Genomic DNA, 17,501 nt, shown 5'->3' on the forward strand with positions numbered 1-17,501 from the left:
TTTTGCCAAATGGATTTTATACATATGAAATACAATCAAATCTATGTAATTCCATTAAACAAATTAGTTACATATTAAATATCAGATTTCATGTACAACATGTATTGCTTTTTTAGCATTTATGTACAGCACACATTTTCCTCTTTACTGTACAAATTATACATTAATTCATAAACACTAGATCTTTTGGTACATTCTCTTGCATAAAAAACCTCACTGACTATCTTTCGTATTTAACAGCAGTAGCTAATATTAAAAACAAAACTTATACAGATAACCTCTATTTGGTAATCAGAGCAAGCCAGATGGTAATGGTAAGAAAACCGATGGGCAGTAACCTTCCAAAAGCTCTGCAGAACAAGATGATAAAGCAACCTCCATGTTTTTACTTTGCTTTTGGATACTAATGGCACATTCCTTTGGTGACATGCAATACTTTAGCTGCTCCCAAGACATCCAAGACTGATAAAAGTTGCTTTACGTATTGAAACAAGGAAGTTCATTTGCTTGGAAACTAATAGACTTAATTTTACATGTAAGAGTTACATATCCTGAAAACTGAAGGATAAGATCTTTGTGCTTCACTGCAAGATTTATTCACTCCATAAATTAAAAATTTTACCTAAACCACTGAATGTTGGTATGTGGCATAGACTCCAAAATGTAGTCCCATCTGGAAGCCCACTTGATATCATTTTCCTATAAACAAGGTGAAACAAAATGATTAAACAAAAAAAAATGACTGTGGGGGAGTAAAGGTTTTGATGCCACTTCCTAAAGTTAGTGAGTATGCATAATCTACTTGACTCCAATCTTCATTTTATATACAGTCTTTTCCCTGCCTTATACTCTTTAATCTCTTCTTCTGACTGCTTTATTTTATGACTTTGTCCTTCTCTGTAACTTACTTTATAATGTCCATTGCCTGTAATTTTTGAATTATGTGTAATGTTTTTGGGCACAGTTTATATTGATCAGTGTTCTTCAGAGTAAAACTGTACAACATAAGATTGAACTCACCTCTTCATGTCAGTTCATCAAGCTATTCTGTGAAGTTACCATCCCACAATTTGGTAAATGGATCATGATTCACTGGATCAGATTTTCAGAAAACGATGTGCAATTTACTATTTTGGCATCCAGTTGAACTTTTGTATGCGCTGTATGCAAACAGCAAGTGCACAAATGTGTATATTTTTGCACATGCACAGGTCTGAAAGCCCGACCCTTCAAAATGGGTCAAATGGGTCAGTCTATCATGGCCTCACTACCAAAAGTCAGCTGCTGTAGAACAGAGAGCAGATTTCTGTCTCTTCAGTGTGCAGACTGCAAAATCAGACTGATAAAACAGTGGCCAAACTAAAACAATGCAAGTGCGATAACAAATCATAAAGCTATTACTATTTAAGATATGGGCTTAGTTTACTTAGTTTTAGAAGTAAATGTCCTGGATCCATAAAACAGCCACTACTGACTTTACTGGTTTATTAATTTTATATTTTAAATAAATAATTGCATTTTTTCCTTAGAAAAATGCATTCTGACTATATCTAAAGTAAAGTTTAAAGGCAGCAAACTGCAGAGAGTCAATTTTAAGTGTACGTGATATTTAAGATGTAAATAGTGACATCTGCTGGAAATACCTAAACTAGCAGGAATTATCGACTCTTGCTGAAAAAACAAGTGTCCCAAATGCATAATGCATTTTGTAAGTTACTGAACAACATTGACATGATAAATTGCAATTTATCCTCAAGATTTAAACATATGTTAATAGACAGGAGGTTCACCCATGTAGTAAAATTGGCAAGTCTAAGGAGGACTGGATAGCTCAAGGGAAAAGTGCAAGGCTCTATATTCTATAACCTCAAGGTAGGCTCAAGTTAACTTCAGATGGGTGGATAGTGAAAGCTATTATCATATGACAGCTGTATGGCTGTCTTCGCAAAAATGAACTAGTGCTCTCAGTCCAATTCCTAGTAGACAGGTGTCTTACATCACAAAAACAAACCATAATTGCCACTTTTTAAGGTAGGCTGAACAGGGGTACCAATTTTTGAAGCAACAGGGAAACTGAACTATCCTCACACCCATAAGACGTTACTTTTCAGATTAGGGTAAAAACACATTCACAAGTACGATTTACTACTTACTGCCTGTGATGTATTAGGTGAAATAAGGACTGTTTTCAAAGCCACTAATCCAGTAGTTAGTTTAGTGCTTGCAAGTGTCTGGGTAAAGTAATAACGAAGACACTTTCAAATCAGATGGACAAGAACTAAAAAAAATATGCTCACTATAAACTCATTCATTAAAGTAGGTAAATTATAAAATCAAAAATGTCCCTAAGAAAGTTTATCTACAAATATATTCTCTCCAATATGAGGGTTGCTTAAATTAGCAATCCACTGTGAACAGTGACTATGTAGAAGAGTTACATGAACCAATAGCTCTGTTCCCTGTGTTTAGAGCCAGATCTGCAAACTTTAATGCCAAATCTAAGTTTTACTTAATTTTACTGCTGTTAACACTGAAGAACCAATGAAGCTACAGAAGAGTGATCTGGATTTCATCTCCTTTTTAACCATCAGAAAGACAGGTAAAGTTCCACTTGCAGATTAGAATTTGAGGACAGCTGGATTGCTCTGTTGTAACTGAAAGCATAATTTAACCTGTAATATTTTCATTACTGATGACGCATGATCACAGAAAAACCCTGCGTGGCTTTCAAACTCAGAGCTGGTAGTTAAAGCCCTCTTTTTACTTGTAAACAGAGAAATTTGCTTCTAGAAGTCATTTTTCACAGTGCTCTCCTACTGCATTCTGAACTTTGGGACTGGATGTTTAATATTTTTACCTACAGAACTGCTTACATTCCCAAGTTGTTCCTCAGACACATTAATATTCATAAAACTGTATTAAAACAGTGAAAACATTTATACTGAATAAATACATAACTGCCAGAAAGAACCTGGATCCAAACAATTTAGGAGATTTGTTACTAAAACATTAATAATACTTACTTCAAATTTCACAGAATAAGTGTAGATCAAATCCAGTTTGTTTGTGAATTTACCAGGAATCTCCATAGGGGGACCTCCACAATTTAAATTGTTTTTATCTGTATGTTTGTAGCTAGCAAGACAGAAATTTTAAATAAGATTCATACCTGCTGTATTGGGTAGAGAACTTCTTCAAAATTATTATCTACTTTTTTTGTATCTTTTCCCACCAGTTTTACAATTTCTTTATTGAGAAAAGGCCTCCCTGTTCCCACCATTAAAATGGACTTCACCTCTGAACATGTGAAGGGTTTGGTTTGAGGTTTTAGAACAGGGGTGGGCAAACTTTTTGGCCTGAGGGCCACATCAGGGTATGGAAATTGTATGGCGGGCCATGAATGCTCACAAAATTGGGGGCAGGGGTACAGGAGTGGATAAGGGTTCTGGCTGGGGGGTGAGGACTCTGGGGTGGGGCCAGAAATGAGGAGTTCAGTGTGCGGGAGGGGGCTCTAGGCTAGGGGTTGGGGTTCCGGGGGGGGGAGGTGATGTTTCCGGCTGGGGGTGCGGGCTCTGGGGTGGGGCTGGGACCAAGGGGTTCGGAGAACAGGAGGGGGCTCCGGACTGGGGGTTGGGGTACAGGGGAGGGGTGTGAGCGCTCCGGCTGTGGGCTCTGGGGTGGGGCCTGAGATGAGGAGTTTGGAGTGCAGGAGGGTGTTCCGGGCTGGGACCAATGGGTGTGGAGGGCAGGAGGAGTATCAGAGACGGGGCAGGCTGTTGGGCCACGGGGCTGAGGGGGTGAGGGATCTGGCTGGAAGTGCAGGCTCTGGGGTGGGGCTGGGGATGAGGGGTTTGGAGTACAAGAGGGGGCTCTGGGTTGGGATCAAGGGGTTCGGAGGGCGGGAGGGGGGAGCTGAGGGCTGGATCAAAAAGGTCTGACGGGCCGGATGTGGCCCGCGGGCCATAGTTTGCCCACCCCTGCTTTAGAAAGTTAGAGCAAACATGGTTCAGCCATTTCTGATTATGCGGATAATAGGAAAATACATCTCCCCATCATTCAACATTCTTGCATAGCCCTGTAGCCAAAACTGACGTGAAGAGAAAGCTGAAATACAATGAAGGCATTGAATAGTGGCTTCTGAGTGTTAATGAGTCAGTTTTATTACCACTAAACACAAGAATGGCCATAAAGGATCAGACCAGTGGTCTATCTAGTCCACTATCCTGTCTTCCAATAATGGCCAATGCCAGAAGCTTCAAAGGAAAAAAACAGAACAGGGAAATCATCAAGTGATACACCCACCCCCTATCATCCAGTCCCAGAATCTGGCAGTCGGAGGCCTAGGGACACCCAAGGCGTAGGGTTGCATCCCTGACCATCTTGGATAATAGCCACTGATGGACCTATCCTCCATGAACTTACTTAAATTCTTTTTTGACCCAGTTACAGTTTTAGCCTTAACCAATGGGTTCCACAGAGTGACTGTATGTCATATGAAGAATACTTCCTTTTGTTTTAAACCTGCTGACTATTAATTTAATTAGATGACCCTCTGGGTTCATGTGTTCTGTGAAGGGGTAAATAACACTTACCTATTCACTTTCTCCACACCATTCATTTTTACTTTCAAAAAGTAAAGTCAGGAAGATACATCAATGTATTCAAAGATTTACAATAGTCAACAGAGCACAGACATTTCTTCAGAAAAACTGAAATTGTTTTATTTCAACTGTAATTTCTAGTTTCACTACCCATGGTTGAAGACACTGAAGCATATTAAAATGGTGTCTACTAGTAATTACCTTTTTGGATCCAGTCTTGCCATTACCAGTCTTGCTCCAGGCCAGCTTTCATCTTTCCCGCTATGGTACATGATTGTAATGTCAACATGGTTGAAGAGGTAGAAGGTGTCCCTCTTGTGAAACTGAGACTGCAAAATATTACATGTTTGAAAAACATTTCCAGTGGAGAGGTAATACTGTAGTCAAAGATCCAAGTACTCCAAAATAAAAGAATACTGGGGTCTGGGGGGGAGACACAGAAGGGGTGGAGGAATGAGGAGTATTTTGTATATTCTCAAAATAGACATTAGAAAGATAACAAATCTACAAAAAGCAAAGAAAATAATGGTAAAGAATAAACTTTGCATTCCACAAGGTTTAAAACAGTCTACATCAGTCTTGAAAGGTCATCATAAGACACTCCAGTCCAGATTTAAAAGTCTACTCCCTCTATTATCTCCATGTAACCCACACTAACTGTAGCTCTTTGTCCCCCCTCTAATGGCTACAGCAGAGGTCCCCCAAACTATGGGGTATGCCCCCTGGGGGCATGGAGGAACCTGGGGGGGGGGGGGCGTACAGTGGGGCCCAGGCCAGCCCCCATGGGGGATGGGGAGGGAACACCACCCAGCCCCTTCCCCCGCCCCCAGCTCTGCTCCAGTCCCTGGCTCCCAGCCCCACCCCTGGCCCAACTCCAGCCTTGGCGCAGCTCCACACCTGGCTGCGGGCCCGGCTGTCAGCCCCCACTGCAGCGACACTGCAGCTCCATTCCCACCCCCAGCCTCAGCCCCTGGCCATGGCTCCGTCCCCAGTCCCACTCCTTGCCCCAGACCTACCCCCAGCTGTGACCCTAGCCTCAGCCCCCTTACTCCTGTCCGAGTCATCCTCCCACCAAAAGCCACAGTCCTGCTCCTGGCCACGGTGGGATGCAGATAGGGAGGGGGCAGTGACCCCCAAAAGTTTGGGGACCACTGGGCTAGAGCATAGAGATGTGAGTACTATCTCTAACCTAACATGTGGTTCTTCAGCTGAATAGTCTATTACTCCTGGGGGAATTCTGCATCACTATGCTTGTGCAGAATTCATGGCCCCTGCAGATTTCTTTGCTTCCCCGCAGAAATATGACTTCTGACAGGAAAGCAAAGGGAACCTGCAAAAGCGGTCATGCACCCCCTCCCTGGCAGGGCAGGCAGGTTGGTTTGGGTACCCAGAGCAGCCAGTAGAGACATAAATCACCGCCGGGGGGACCTAGGTAGTCATGCGCATGTGAGAGAGACAGACAGACACATTCTGCCCCTCTCGTTCACCACTGCAGCACGCTTGGCGTGGAGGGGCAGGACTTTGGTCTGTTTCTGAAAAGGCAGACGTGGGACAGGCTCTGTTCCCTCAAACAGAGCAAAATGTAGTAGCCTGCCTGCTTAGTTAATTGTTCCCATTGTTCTGAGTGAATTCCCCCAGGAGTATAAAACAGTTGTAAAAATTTTAAGGCTCCTTTACCCTGCTAGAGTGATGTAACGGAGCCTTATCATAAAGGACAATTTGGCCTTATAAATGCTTAGTGACTAAATGCTTTAGTGATTAGAACTGGTCTAAATTTTTGGACTGAAAAAAATTTCTTATCATAATGTGTTCCATGAACTGTTTACTACTGACCTTTCTGGAGATGCTCAGTAGCCAGTATAAATTGTGAGTTTGAGTCCCCAGCCCTCACTTGCTCTTCAGTTGCCTATCATGTAATACTGAGCATATGGCTGCATATATTTGTTGACTAATAACTAGAAGTAAAGGGTCCATATTAGCTACATTACTATTAGACAAAGGGGGTTTGGTGATTTCCTCCAATGCTCCCCACTCCCATTCTCCATCCATTGTATTGTAGTTTAAATAAATTACTAAAATATTTTAGATCTATTATTCAATTTCCTCAGATGACCGATCCAGAGGTGATGTTAAATTTACACTAGCAAACTTTCTGATCATTAATCACGACTAGTGCATTTCCACTGGCAATGGCCATGATGGAAGCTGCAGTGCATATCAAAACACATAATTCTGTAGCCATAATTAGCCACTGGTAATAACAATGCAGCGACTTTTTTTAAAACCCCATACTGAGTCCCCTCTATTCTATAGCTTCCATCATTGCAGCTCCAGGAGCAATCACAATAAATGACAACAATGAAGTTTACTATGTAGAAAAAGCCTAACATAACTAAGTCTGATTGAACTTTCCTTTCTGCCCCCATTCCACATTTTTTCCCCAAAAGAGGTTTGTTTGCTAATAGCTTGTCCCAGAAAGTGTTAGTGAAACTAACAGTTAGCCTCAGTTTCAAAACGCCTTCAAAAACACTTCCATCTCACTCCAACCCACTTCCCCAGCATTTCAATTATTCTTAGTAACGTGCCTTGCACCCAGAAACATTACCTGAATTTTCCGGTAAAAATGCCCTCTTCCTCTCATACTTTGCTGCAGATTAATCTGTCATTGTTCTGAAAGCACGCAGATCAGTATTCTTCCAGGATTCCAACAAAAGTAACATTGGGGAGTTCTAGTGTTGAAATATCTGATCCTCTAAGATCCAGTGACTCTGGAGTCTTTTCCTTCCCCAATGATCAAAATCCTTGCATTATTGGTATAGTGCTAGTTTTCGAACATTTTGCTACAACTCTCCAGTAACTATGTATTTAGTCACTGGTTTGTTTTCTTTGGCATTTTGTGCCGTTTAACTATTCTAAATTAAGGGCTTTGGAGGCACTGAAAAATTAGATGTGCAGTAGCCCTGTTGGCATATTCTATTATCCCTCTTTAAAATTTTTTTAAAAAGGGGGGGGGGGCGCGCATGCATTAATTGCTTCTAAATTTAGGTCGGATGGAATATGTATTTTGGTGTGTTTTTAAAATATGCTGGAATGATGCATAGCATTCTACCACCTTTGCAATTTAAACTTATAGGCATAACTACTGTGTTCTTCTTTGCCCATATGACAGTTACTTCTCTGGCACAATGCCATATAAATATATTTAATCCATTCATCTATACACAGACATTACCAGGCTATGATATCCACTGCTGCAGAAGCACTGTACAGCAGAGCTAGTGCTTTATCCAAAAATGTACACATTATAAATAGGCTAGTATTACATACTGATCTCCCTGGGAAAATCATCTGGTACTTGTGTATCAAAACCCAGAGAAGTTTAAGCTTTGGAGTTTTCAACTTGCTATCTTTGATTCAGTCAATATGCATTTACCAGCCAATTATTAGATCTATTACTGTACATATTTAATCCATAAAATATTGTTCTATTGATGTATTCACGTATGAACCCTGTTATTATAACAGCATTAAGTGACATCAAGTTTACAATATTCCCCTACGCTACCCCTGGAGGAATACCGCACCACTGCACGGGCGAAGAATTCATGTCATCCACAGACTGTTTTGCTTCCCTGCAGAAAAATGACTTTGAGAGGAAGTAAAGGGAAGCCGCAAGAGCAGTTTCTCGCCCCCTGCACCCAGCAGCCGGCACAGACGTAAATCAGCCTGTGGGCGGGGGGGACTGGGCATGCGTGTGGGGGACATGTCAATCACTACTGGGGTGGAGGGGCGTGGCAGGGCTGGGCGTGCATGCATGCAAGCAAATGAGAGAGAGAGACACACACACACACACACACACACAGTCCTTCTAGCTCGCTATTGTGACATGCCCAGCATGGAGGGTCAGGGCTTCAGGATGTTTGGAGGTAAGTGTGAGGCAGGCTTTGTCCCCTCGTGCAGAGCATAATGTACTCCTGGGGGAATTCTGCATGACTGTGCATGTGCATAATTAATGAGTCACGCATATTTTTATTTTTTTTGCGCAGAAAAAAAGCTTCTGCTAGAATGTTGCTGCAGTTCCATATTTTGCAGACCAGAGGTCGCTGTGGTGCCAGAACAGAGCAGCAGCTCCCAGACAGCTAGGGAAGAGAAAGAGCATGCAGAGCCTTCCTAGCAGCAGGCCCAGTCAGGAGAGAAGGGCTATTGGGGGGGGGGAGGGGGATGACGACACGGGACAGACAGAGTGGGGTTGCTGGCGGGTCAGACAGGGGCTCATAAGGGCTAGTGGGGGAGGACATACTGGGGCAGGGGCTGAATGGGAATGGAGGCACAGGGCCACAGATAGGAGGGAGGTGCAGGGCCATGTGAGCAGAGGGGAAGGCGGTGCCGAGCTACAGCAGGAAGTGGGTGGCTGAGTGCGGGCACAGACACATGGGGAGGGGATGCAGGGCCACATACAGACAGGGCAATGGCTGAGTGCGGAAACAGATACATGGGGATGGGAGGGAGGGGCAGGGCTGGATGGTGGGAGTGGGTGTCTGAGTGGGGATGTAGGGACCCATGTGGACAGCGGGTGCAGTGCATGGCAGTGCAGGGACACATGGGGACAGGGCAGATGTGCCTGACTGAATGGGAGAGGCTAGGGGTCAGCCAGGGTCTGCATGGGGAAAGCTCCTTAACAGTCCCTCCCCGCCCCATAAAAAAAACAAAACAAAACAGAAAACCCACTGTTCTGTACTTTTCCCACCCATACCCAACAACCCTCCAAGTTCAAACCCAGGCTCCTTCCGAGCAATTACTTCCCTCTTCCTCAGCTCCTCCATTACCCCTGAATCCCCCAATCCTTTGCACTGCTTCTGATGCGTGCGGGAAATACAGCTCTGTATTGTAGTTTAAATGAATTATTACTCAGAGTTCTGTATTAATATGCCTAGTAAGGAATTTGTCAAAAAAACATTTTCTGAATCTTTTCTATGAATCGTTACAGACATACTTGTTGACAGGTATTTTGAAATAAATTACAAAAAATAATTTTGATGTGATTATATGGTGTTATTTTGACAAATAAAATATGCAGAACTTTAAAATATTGTGCGCAGAATTTTTAATTTTTTGTTGCATACTTTATTTTTTGGGGACAGAATTCCCCCAGGAGTAAAAATGTAGCAGCCTGCTTGCTAAGTTGTTTCCATTGCTGTTAGTGAATTGTTCCCATTCTTAGTGAATCTCCCCAGAAGCATAAAACAAGCGTAAAAGTTTTAAAGCTCCTTTACCCTGCCAGAGTGGTGTAAAGGAGACATTGTAAATGACAGTGTAGCCTTATAAATGCTCATGGTGCTTCAATGATTAGAACTGGTCTAAATTTTCAGACAAACTTTTTCCAGTCAAAATGTGCGCCATGAACTGTTTACTACTGACCTTTCTGGAGATAGTCAGTAGCCAATATAAACTGAGTTTGATACCCCAGCCCTCACTTACTCTTTAGTTGCCTATGATGTAATACTGAGCATATGGCTACATATATTTGTTGACTAATAACTAGAAATAAAGGATCAAACCTAGCTACATTATTATTATTATTAGACAAAGGGGGTTTGGGGATTTTCTCCAATGCTTCCCACTCCCATTCTCCATCCATTGTATGGTAGTTTAAATAAATTCCCAGAATTTTAAAATATTGTGTGCAGAATTTAATTTTTTGGTGTTGAATTCCACCAGGAGTACTAAACACACTTGCTGCTAACAATTATTTTCTCCATCAAAGCAGGGTTTGACAAGTCTTTCCACAATTCTGAATAAACTATGTATATTTAACTGCCATTTTTGAGTGTTACACATTTGTCAACAAACACATCAGTACCTGTTTCTTGGTGTTTTCTAGAAGGTTTCATTCCTAGTAAGATCTTGCAATAAGCTGCATGCAGCATGAGCCCCATTAAAGTCAGTGGGGTTCTGCATGAACGCAGGGATTTGCCTGCATGGAGCAGGATCTGGGCTCAGGTTTCAAAGCACTACTGCTTCTGAGTTAGGGAAGTGGCAGAGGAGATATGGCATTGACTTTGTCAGAAGAGAATGTTTTTCCACCCTTACGGAACTTGAAAATCTGCACAGATTTTGCCCAAACTTGATTAAAAATTCCCCTCAGCCAGAGCCTAAACAGGAAGTTTCGTCCGAAAATTTCAGAAAGTTTAAACCCATGCTATACCAGGAATTTATGTATGAAGGTATTTTGCACCCTTAACTATAGCGTTTACTACAAGCTGCAGCAGACAATCACTAATGTATATAAATGAGGAACGTTTGATTACATATAGGTGTGCTTACCTTTGTCAATGGACATACTGTAGATCTTATTTAACTATATTTGTGTTTTGTATATCAAGCCTGTTTTACACTCTGTAAGCACACGGTTATTTATTAAAAACAAAAAAACATGACAAAGACTTATGAGGACATGACCCAAACACTACAGCTTTGTAGCTAGACCCATATCTGGCCATATTAAAGAAATAAGCTCTCACCACTTACATCAAGAACGCAGGCATCTTTAACTCTGCCATCTGTAGTAATAAAACATCCTATTGGAAATCCCGGATTACAGTACTTGTGTTCATCTTCCACTTGATAACACCATGTTACAGGCATATTATCAATAATCCTAGGCAAAGAAATTTTAAACAGGCAACTCCTTAGTAAGAAATATTATCTAATTATTCCGTTATTTTTAAGTTATATTTCATATGCAAATATGAAAAAGGATTTTAGTTAGGTCTCAAAGAATAATATGTTACAGGACAATTACTGGAGAGAAAAAAGATAAAAAGTGTCACCTCTCAGAACAACTCATTACATTATGCTAATTTTCATTTTGCTGTTCACAGTTCAAAACAGGATATGTCTGAACTCACCAGTGATGTTGATAATTCAATTGCATTCCTTTCTTCAAAAAAGCCAGTTTATTTTTGTCATCACTTTTTTCTGGGTCATATGATTTTGTACAAGCTATCTTGCAGGTTTCCGCTTTGTTAAACGTAAACTGTTACCAAAACACACACACACACACAGAGCAATTTTAAAATTTTGCTCCTAAAGTACCTTTTTAAAAAGCCATTATTTTTCAATCAAAGTTTATTTTTAATCTAGATCCTAGCCTATCGCACTAAAAAGAATTCTTGAAGCCAAAGTTTGTTTCATATCAGTAGTTTCAACTCAGTTTGAGAGAATGCTTATGTACAACCTATGCAAAATATTTCATCTGTACATTCCTAAAAGCACATAAATCTCTACAACAATTAGAATATTCCAAGTAAACAACTATTTGAAATGTTAACCATAAGGTTTTTAAAAATAATCCACCTTGCAAATTGATAAAGTATTGCACCAGTAAAGAGAGCAATCACATTAGCTTTGCTTAGCACAGTGCATCATGAAATTACCCATGTTGCCAACAATGCCCCTTTTGTATACTATGGTTTAATTTCAGCTGCTATAGAGCATGACGACAAACCATGAGGCAATGCTGGCAAATTTCAGCAGCACAGCAGACATTTCCTGCTGAAGTGCACTTTGCCATTAAGGAAGTGTTTTCACACATTTATATTTCTAATCTGGTTTTACAGTGTGGTTAGACTTTATAGTTGTGTTAGTTAACATGTTACAACACAATTAAAAATCCTAGGATATACAAGCCCTAAGAGCGAGAGAAAGTTACTGCTCACAAGTATTCTGAATGGCTTGTGGGCCATTTTTAATATTGCCACATCACACCAATAGCTCTACCAAATTGTGTGTGTAAGGGTAACTATACTGAGGACCAAACTAACCTCCATAATAGGTTGCCCAAAATTTTGCACATGTGTACTTGAATAATCTCTGTAATATATACAGTTAAATACTCTTGGAAAAAATGTGTTAGCAGGTTAGGATGGAATTCTTAATTCCCATGCACTAAGTTAACAATGACCAAAATACTGATTTATAGTGATAGTACAAAATCCTTAGTTGTTATCTCCTTGCTTTCTACCATCTAATTATTATTGAAGGAGAGATTTTTTTTAAGACTGTAATTATCAAGTGTAACCAGAATAACTTTGGATGGCTAGAATAACCTTATATGGTGATGATGCTATTCTTTCTCCAAACAGGATCTGTCCAAGATTTTCGGAAGGTCTTTTTTCTATCTCATCTTGACAGAAGTCAAAACTGAAAAAAATTAGAGTCTTTAATATTAATACATTTTAGGCTGAAATTTACAGTTTCAAAATAAATCAATTTGTTAAGCTATGTCCTTGATACAGGAGTTTTCATGAGGTGTTTTTTTTTTTTTTTTTTTTTAAACCAACGATCCTTAATATACCATTGAAAGTCTGACTCCAAATGCAGACAGATTAGGTACAATTCACTGCACAAAGTAACTTTTTTAATCAGTCACCAACGCACTCCATAGTTCAAGCAATATTGTTTAAAATATATACTGTAAGATTGTAGTCAAAGTTCCGTTTTCAAACTGCAATTTAAGTAAGATAAGTTTCAGGCTAAAAGAAGTAAGAAAATCATACAAAGCACTATTCATGTTCCTTCCATGACATAATGTCAAATGAAGAACGATTTAAAAAAAAAAAAAAAGATTCCTTACAGATGGAAAATAATTAACATGGCAAGTGTGTATATTCTGTAGAGGGACAAATCTGATGGCTTTTATCCCAGTATGCAAAAAAGATCCATTCACCTGTCCAGAAGTTCTACTTTACTTGAAACAGCTGACGGTAGGGAAATATAACTATTCACGATCTCTGTGGGTACATCTATGTTATAAAAACACACTTGAAACTAGTGAAGAAGAAGCTTTTCCTAACCAGTGTGTGAGAGGAGGCCATCAATTTCTGCAGCATTTAATGCAACACCTGTACTGTTGTCTTACTGAGCCAGCCTCCAGTATCTCTGCAGCTATTCATTGCTTTTCCAAGGAAGAGCATAGTAAAGTTTACAAGAGTACCATTTGTTATTCCCCAGTGCGTTCAGCAGTAAAATTTAAGAATCACACAAATTTCTCACTTCTACTTGGCAAAGCTACAAGCATCAGCAAAGGCAGGCAGTGACATTCTTGAGAGAAAAGGACCAAAAAATCCCCCCAAAAAACTAAAAACAGAGGCTGGGGGCGTAAGAGTAATGAAAGTAAAGAATGCAACCAGGAGGCACTGGGAGAAAAGAGACAGAAACCTCTGGTCTTACAGCAGATAGCTGATAAATTTGAAATTCACCCCACCATCTAATAGATGTCTACACAGAACTCCAAAGCAGGACCCAGGGACAAAACCCCAATAGAAAACCCAGCAACTTCCCCTCTCTCCCAATAGTATAGGGATTGAATTACTTAGCAGGACATAGCTAGTGAACCCTTATAACTGATAACCCTACCAATTGTCATCTTTCATACCTATCTGAGTAGTAGGCTTATTCCTCCAGCTAGCAAGTGTCTGACAGTCCTTTCAACATATTGTATCAAGTTACAAATCACATTACTTTAGTTTATACAAAAATAAAGGCGAGGATAGAAAACACACTTTCAAACACTCTAGAATCGTACTATAATGTACTTACGCATCATATTCATAAGGTAGAACTGATTCTACTGAGTCCAGTCTATTCACAAAGAGCTCAATTTTTGACTAAAAGAATGAAAAAGTATGTAAGTAACATACACTGTAATACAAGAAAAGGCAACAGGGCTTTTACCCATGTGAGAAGTATCTTAAACTAGTTAAACCCATTCCAAGTTTAGAAAGATTCATTTTTTTATCCTTTACATTTTGCTGTGCAGTGCTAGGAAGACTTACATTAAAGGCCTTGACTAGACTAAAAATCTTTGCACCTGTTTTCCAGTAGTAGCATAATAGCTAGCACTAGTCACTTGTGTAAACACCAGTGCAGACAAAACTCAGGTTTTAAAAAACAGTGGTTAAAAACTCTCTAGCTCTAGCTACATTAGCACTTACCAGGCTGCTAGCATAGCCCAGCCGCACCACTGACTGAAAAGACAGGTATCAGGTTTCCTAGTAGACTGCCCACTTTGCAGAACTGAGCAGGAAGTTCTCACATTTTTATGGCACCACATCACAAAAGAAACTGACAATTTTTCAGCACCATATGGTCTCTAATGACAGCAGAAACCAGCATGTTGTTTGAAGGGCTCAATGGCAGTAAGACACAACATCATAATGCACAAGCAGTCTTGCCCCTCCGCCAAGTTTCCATAGGTGACAAGTTTGAAGCAAGAGGATTTCTGGGCACCTAACAAATGGTTAGAAACATTTTAAAAAAAAGTTTATCATGCACACAAATGTGTGATAACACCTGGTTTTAAAGTGTTCCCAGAAACTCAGACTAATCGTCCACCTAGCCCACTATCCTGTCTTCCACAGTGGCCAATGCCAAAGCCTTAAAAGGGAATGAACAGAACAGTGCAATTATCAAGTGATCCATCTCCTGCAGCCCAGTCCCAGCTTCTGGCAGTTTGAGGCTTAGAGCATGGTGTGCATCCCTGATCATCTTGGATAATAGCCATGAACCTATCTAATTTATTTTGAACCCAGTTATAATTTTGGCATTCACAATATAGCCTGGCAATGAGTTCCTCAGGCTGACTGTGTGTTGGGTAAACAAGTACATCCTTTATTTTGTTTTAAACCTGCTGCCTATAAATTTCAGTGGGTAACCCCTGGTTCTTCTGTTGAATGAAGGGGTAAATAACACTTCCTTATTCACTTTTGTTACACCATTCATGATTTTATAGACTTCTATCATATTCCCCCTTAGTCATCAAAGCTGAACAGTCCCAGTCTTTCTAATCTCTCCTCATATGGAAGCTGTTACATGCTCAATCTTTTTTGTTGCCCTTCTCTGTACCTTCTCCAATTTTAATACATCTTTTTTGAGATGGGGTGACCAGAACTGCATGCAGTGTTCAAAGTGTGGGCATACCATGGATTTATAAAATGTCCTGATAATATTTTCTGTCTTATTACCTAGCCCTTCTCTAATGATTCCTAACATTGTTAGCTCTTTTTGACTACTGCTGCACATTGATTAGATGTTTTCAGAGAACTATCCACACTAACTTCAAGATCTTTTTCCTGCATGATAACAGCTAATTTAGCCCTCATGGTTTTCTACGTACAGTATGCTATTCAAAGAAAAGCTGCATTGTATGACAGATCCACTGTTCCTCTGAGAAGCAGCTTGCTCTCACCAAGCACCTGGCCAGGGTTGACAGGCAGGTTCAACACCTCATCCGCACCAGAGATGCTAAAAGCCATGGGATGTATCCCCGTCCTAAAAATCCCACCACAGGAAAGAGAGAACTGGGTGTGAAAGGGGTGGGGCTCTCTCCTCCCACCACAGCCACTTGCTGCCCCATGAAGGGACTGCCCCAAAGATCCCTAAATTTGACCACTGAGAAAGGGTCATCACCCCCCTCCCTTATGGGCCCTACTCCATACCCAGCTGGGCACCCCCTACAGCCCTCCCACCCACACATACCCCAGGCACAGGGCCCTACTCTACAGTCACCAAGAAGCCTCCTACAAATCCTCTCATCCCATCCACACAGGACCCTGCTCCGCACCCAACGACGCGCCCCCTACAAACCACCCCCCCCCCAATATGGGCCCTACTCCGCACCCAGCCGGGGGCCGCCCTACAAGAGCCCCCCTGCCCCCCAGCCCTTCGCAGGGTGCCTCAAGCCAGGAGCCCCCACCCGCAGGGCTCCCCAGCGTCCCCTGACAAGCGATGCCCGCCCCCAGCAGCGCCGAGCCCAGGAGCCCGGCCCAGCCAGGCAGCGGCGGGCGCCCACGCAGGGCTCCCCGCGGGCCGCTCTCACCTGGCAGCTCTCGCTCTCCTTGGCGGGCTCGCAGAAGCTGACGGGGGCCAAGCCGGGCAGGTAGAAGGCGGCGCAGAGAGGAGCCGAGCAGCCCAGCAGCAGGATCCCGGCAGCCAGCAGCCTCATCGTCCCGCCTGCGGGGAAGGGAGGAAAGCCCGAGGCGGGACCCGACGAAGCTGCACCCAGCTCCAGCGCAGGGGCCGAGCTCAGCGCCTGGCCGGGCGGCGTCACAATCGCGCTACCCGGCGCCTGCGCGCCTCGGCCTCCTACCACGGCACCAGATGATGAGGCCCTGGGCGCCATCTTGAATGCGGGCAGGGTAATCCGTGGGGGCGACCCGGTGCCTGAGGCGAGAAGGAACAATGGCCCCGCCCACCCGTTATGACGTCAAGCGCCTCCTTAGGCGGTTGCCTGATACCTTCCTCTAATCTGGGGGGGAAGGGGAGGTGAATAACAAAGGCAATGGCTGTGGGCTCTGTCCATGTCCCCATTCGCTTCCCTTCCACCCCCCAGCCCAAAGAATAGCCTCAACAGGGTCCTTGCATCCCCAGTGCACCTTCCTCTCTCACCTCTGCCCTCACATTCCCACAGACTCCTACAGCACCATCTCCTCATTTCTGGGCTCACAACCCCATGGCCCTAGGGCACCGTCGCCTCAATTCTGTCCTCACATCCCCATGTCCTCATAGCACCATCCCCTCATAACTGTCCTCACACACAGCACCACCTCCTCAGCTCTGGCCTCGCACCCCCATGGCCCTAGGGCACCGTCCCCTCAGTTCTGTCCTCACGTCCCCATGTCCTCATAGCACCATCCCCTCATAACTGTCCTCACACACAGCACCATCTCCTCAGCTCTGGCCTCGCACCCCCATGGCCCTAGGGCACCATCCCCTCAGTTCTGTCCTCACGTCCCCATGTCCTCATAGTAGTTTTGTTTTAAGCTCTCTTTTCAGCCATTTTTTTGCTTCTCCTCTTGTAAAGAGTTACTTTCATACTGGAGAAAACTGAATGAGAAACTT

At 42.5% G+C, this 17,501-nt stretch overlaps 1 protein-coding gene across 2 annotated transcripts in view; it reads right to left on the reverse strand.

Annotated features, from left to right (window-relative positions):
- Nucleotides 1-16,840, reverse strand: part of LOC102946133 (transmembrane 9 superfamily member 2) — a 41,453-nt gene extending 24,613 nt beyond the window's left edge. Inside the window, exons 1-8 of one of the 2 annotated variants that reach the window (XM_007068665.4) lie at nucleotides 16,480-16,840; nucleotides 14,202-14,269; nucleotides 12,710-12,803; nucleotides 11,510-11,637; nucleotides 11,130-11,259; nucleotides 4,803-4,930; nucleotides 3,024-3,135; nucleotides 623-699 (exon numbers count right to left, since the gene is read on the reverse strand). In XM_007068665.4, coding sequence (XP_007068727.3) covers nucleotides 623-699; nucleotides 3,024-3,135; nucleotides 4,803-4,930; nucleotides 11,130-11,259; nucleotides 11,510-11,637; nucleotides 12,710-12,803; nucleotides 14,202-14,269; nucleotides 16,480-16,782 — 1,040 coding nt within the window. In that variant the 5' untranslated portion in view covers nucleotides 16,783-16,840. The remainder of the gene's footprint in view (nucleotides 1-622; nucleotides 700-3,023; nucleotides 3,136-4,802; nucleotides 4,931-11,129; nucleotides 11,260-11,509; nucleotides 11,638-12,709; nucleotides 12,804-14,201; nucleotides 14,270-16,479) is intronic. The other variant, XM_037909830.2, reaches the window with a different exon arrangement.
- Between the last annotated feature and the right edge of the window lie 661 nt (nucleotides 16,841-17,501).

This window comes from Chelonia mydas, chromosome 9 (assembly GCF_015237465.2).
Source record: "Chelonia mydas isolate rCheMyd1 chromosome 9, rCheMyd1.pri.v2, whole genome shotgun sequence".
In the NCBI taxonomy this organism is placed as follows: Eukaryota; Metazoa; Chordata; order Testudines; family Cheloniidae; genus Chelonia; species Chelonia mydas.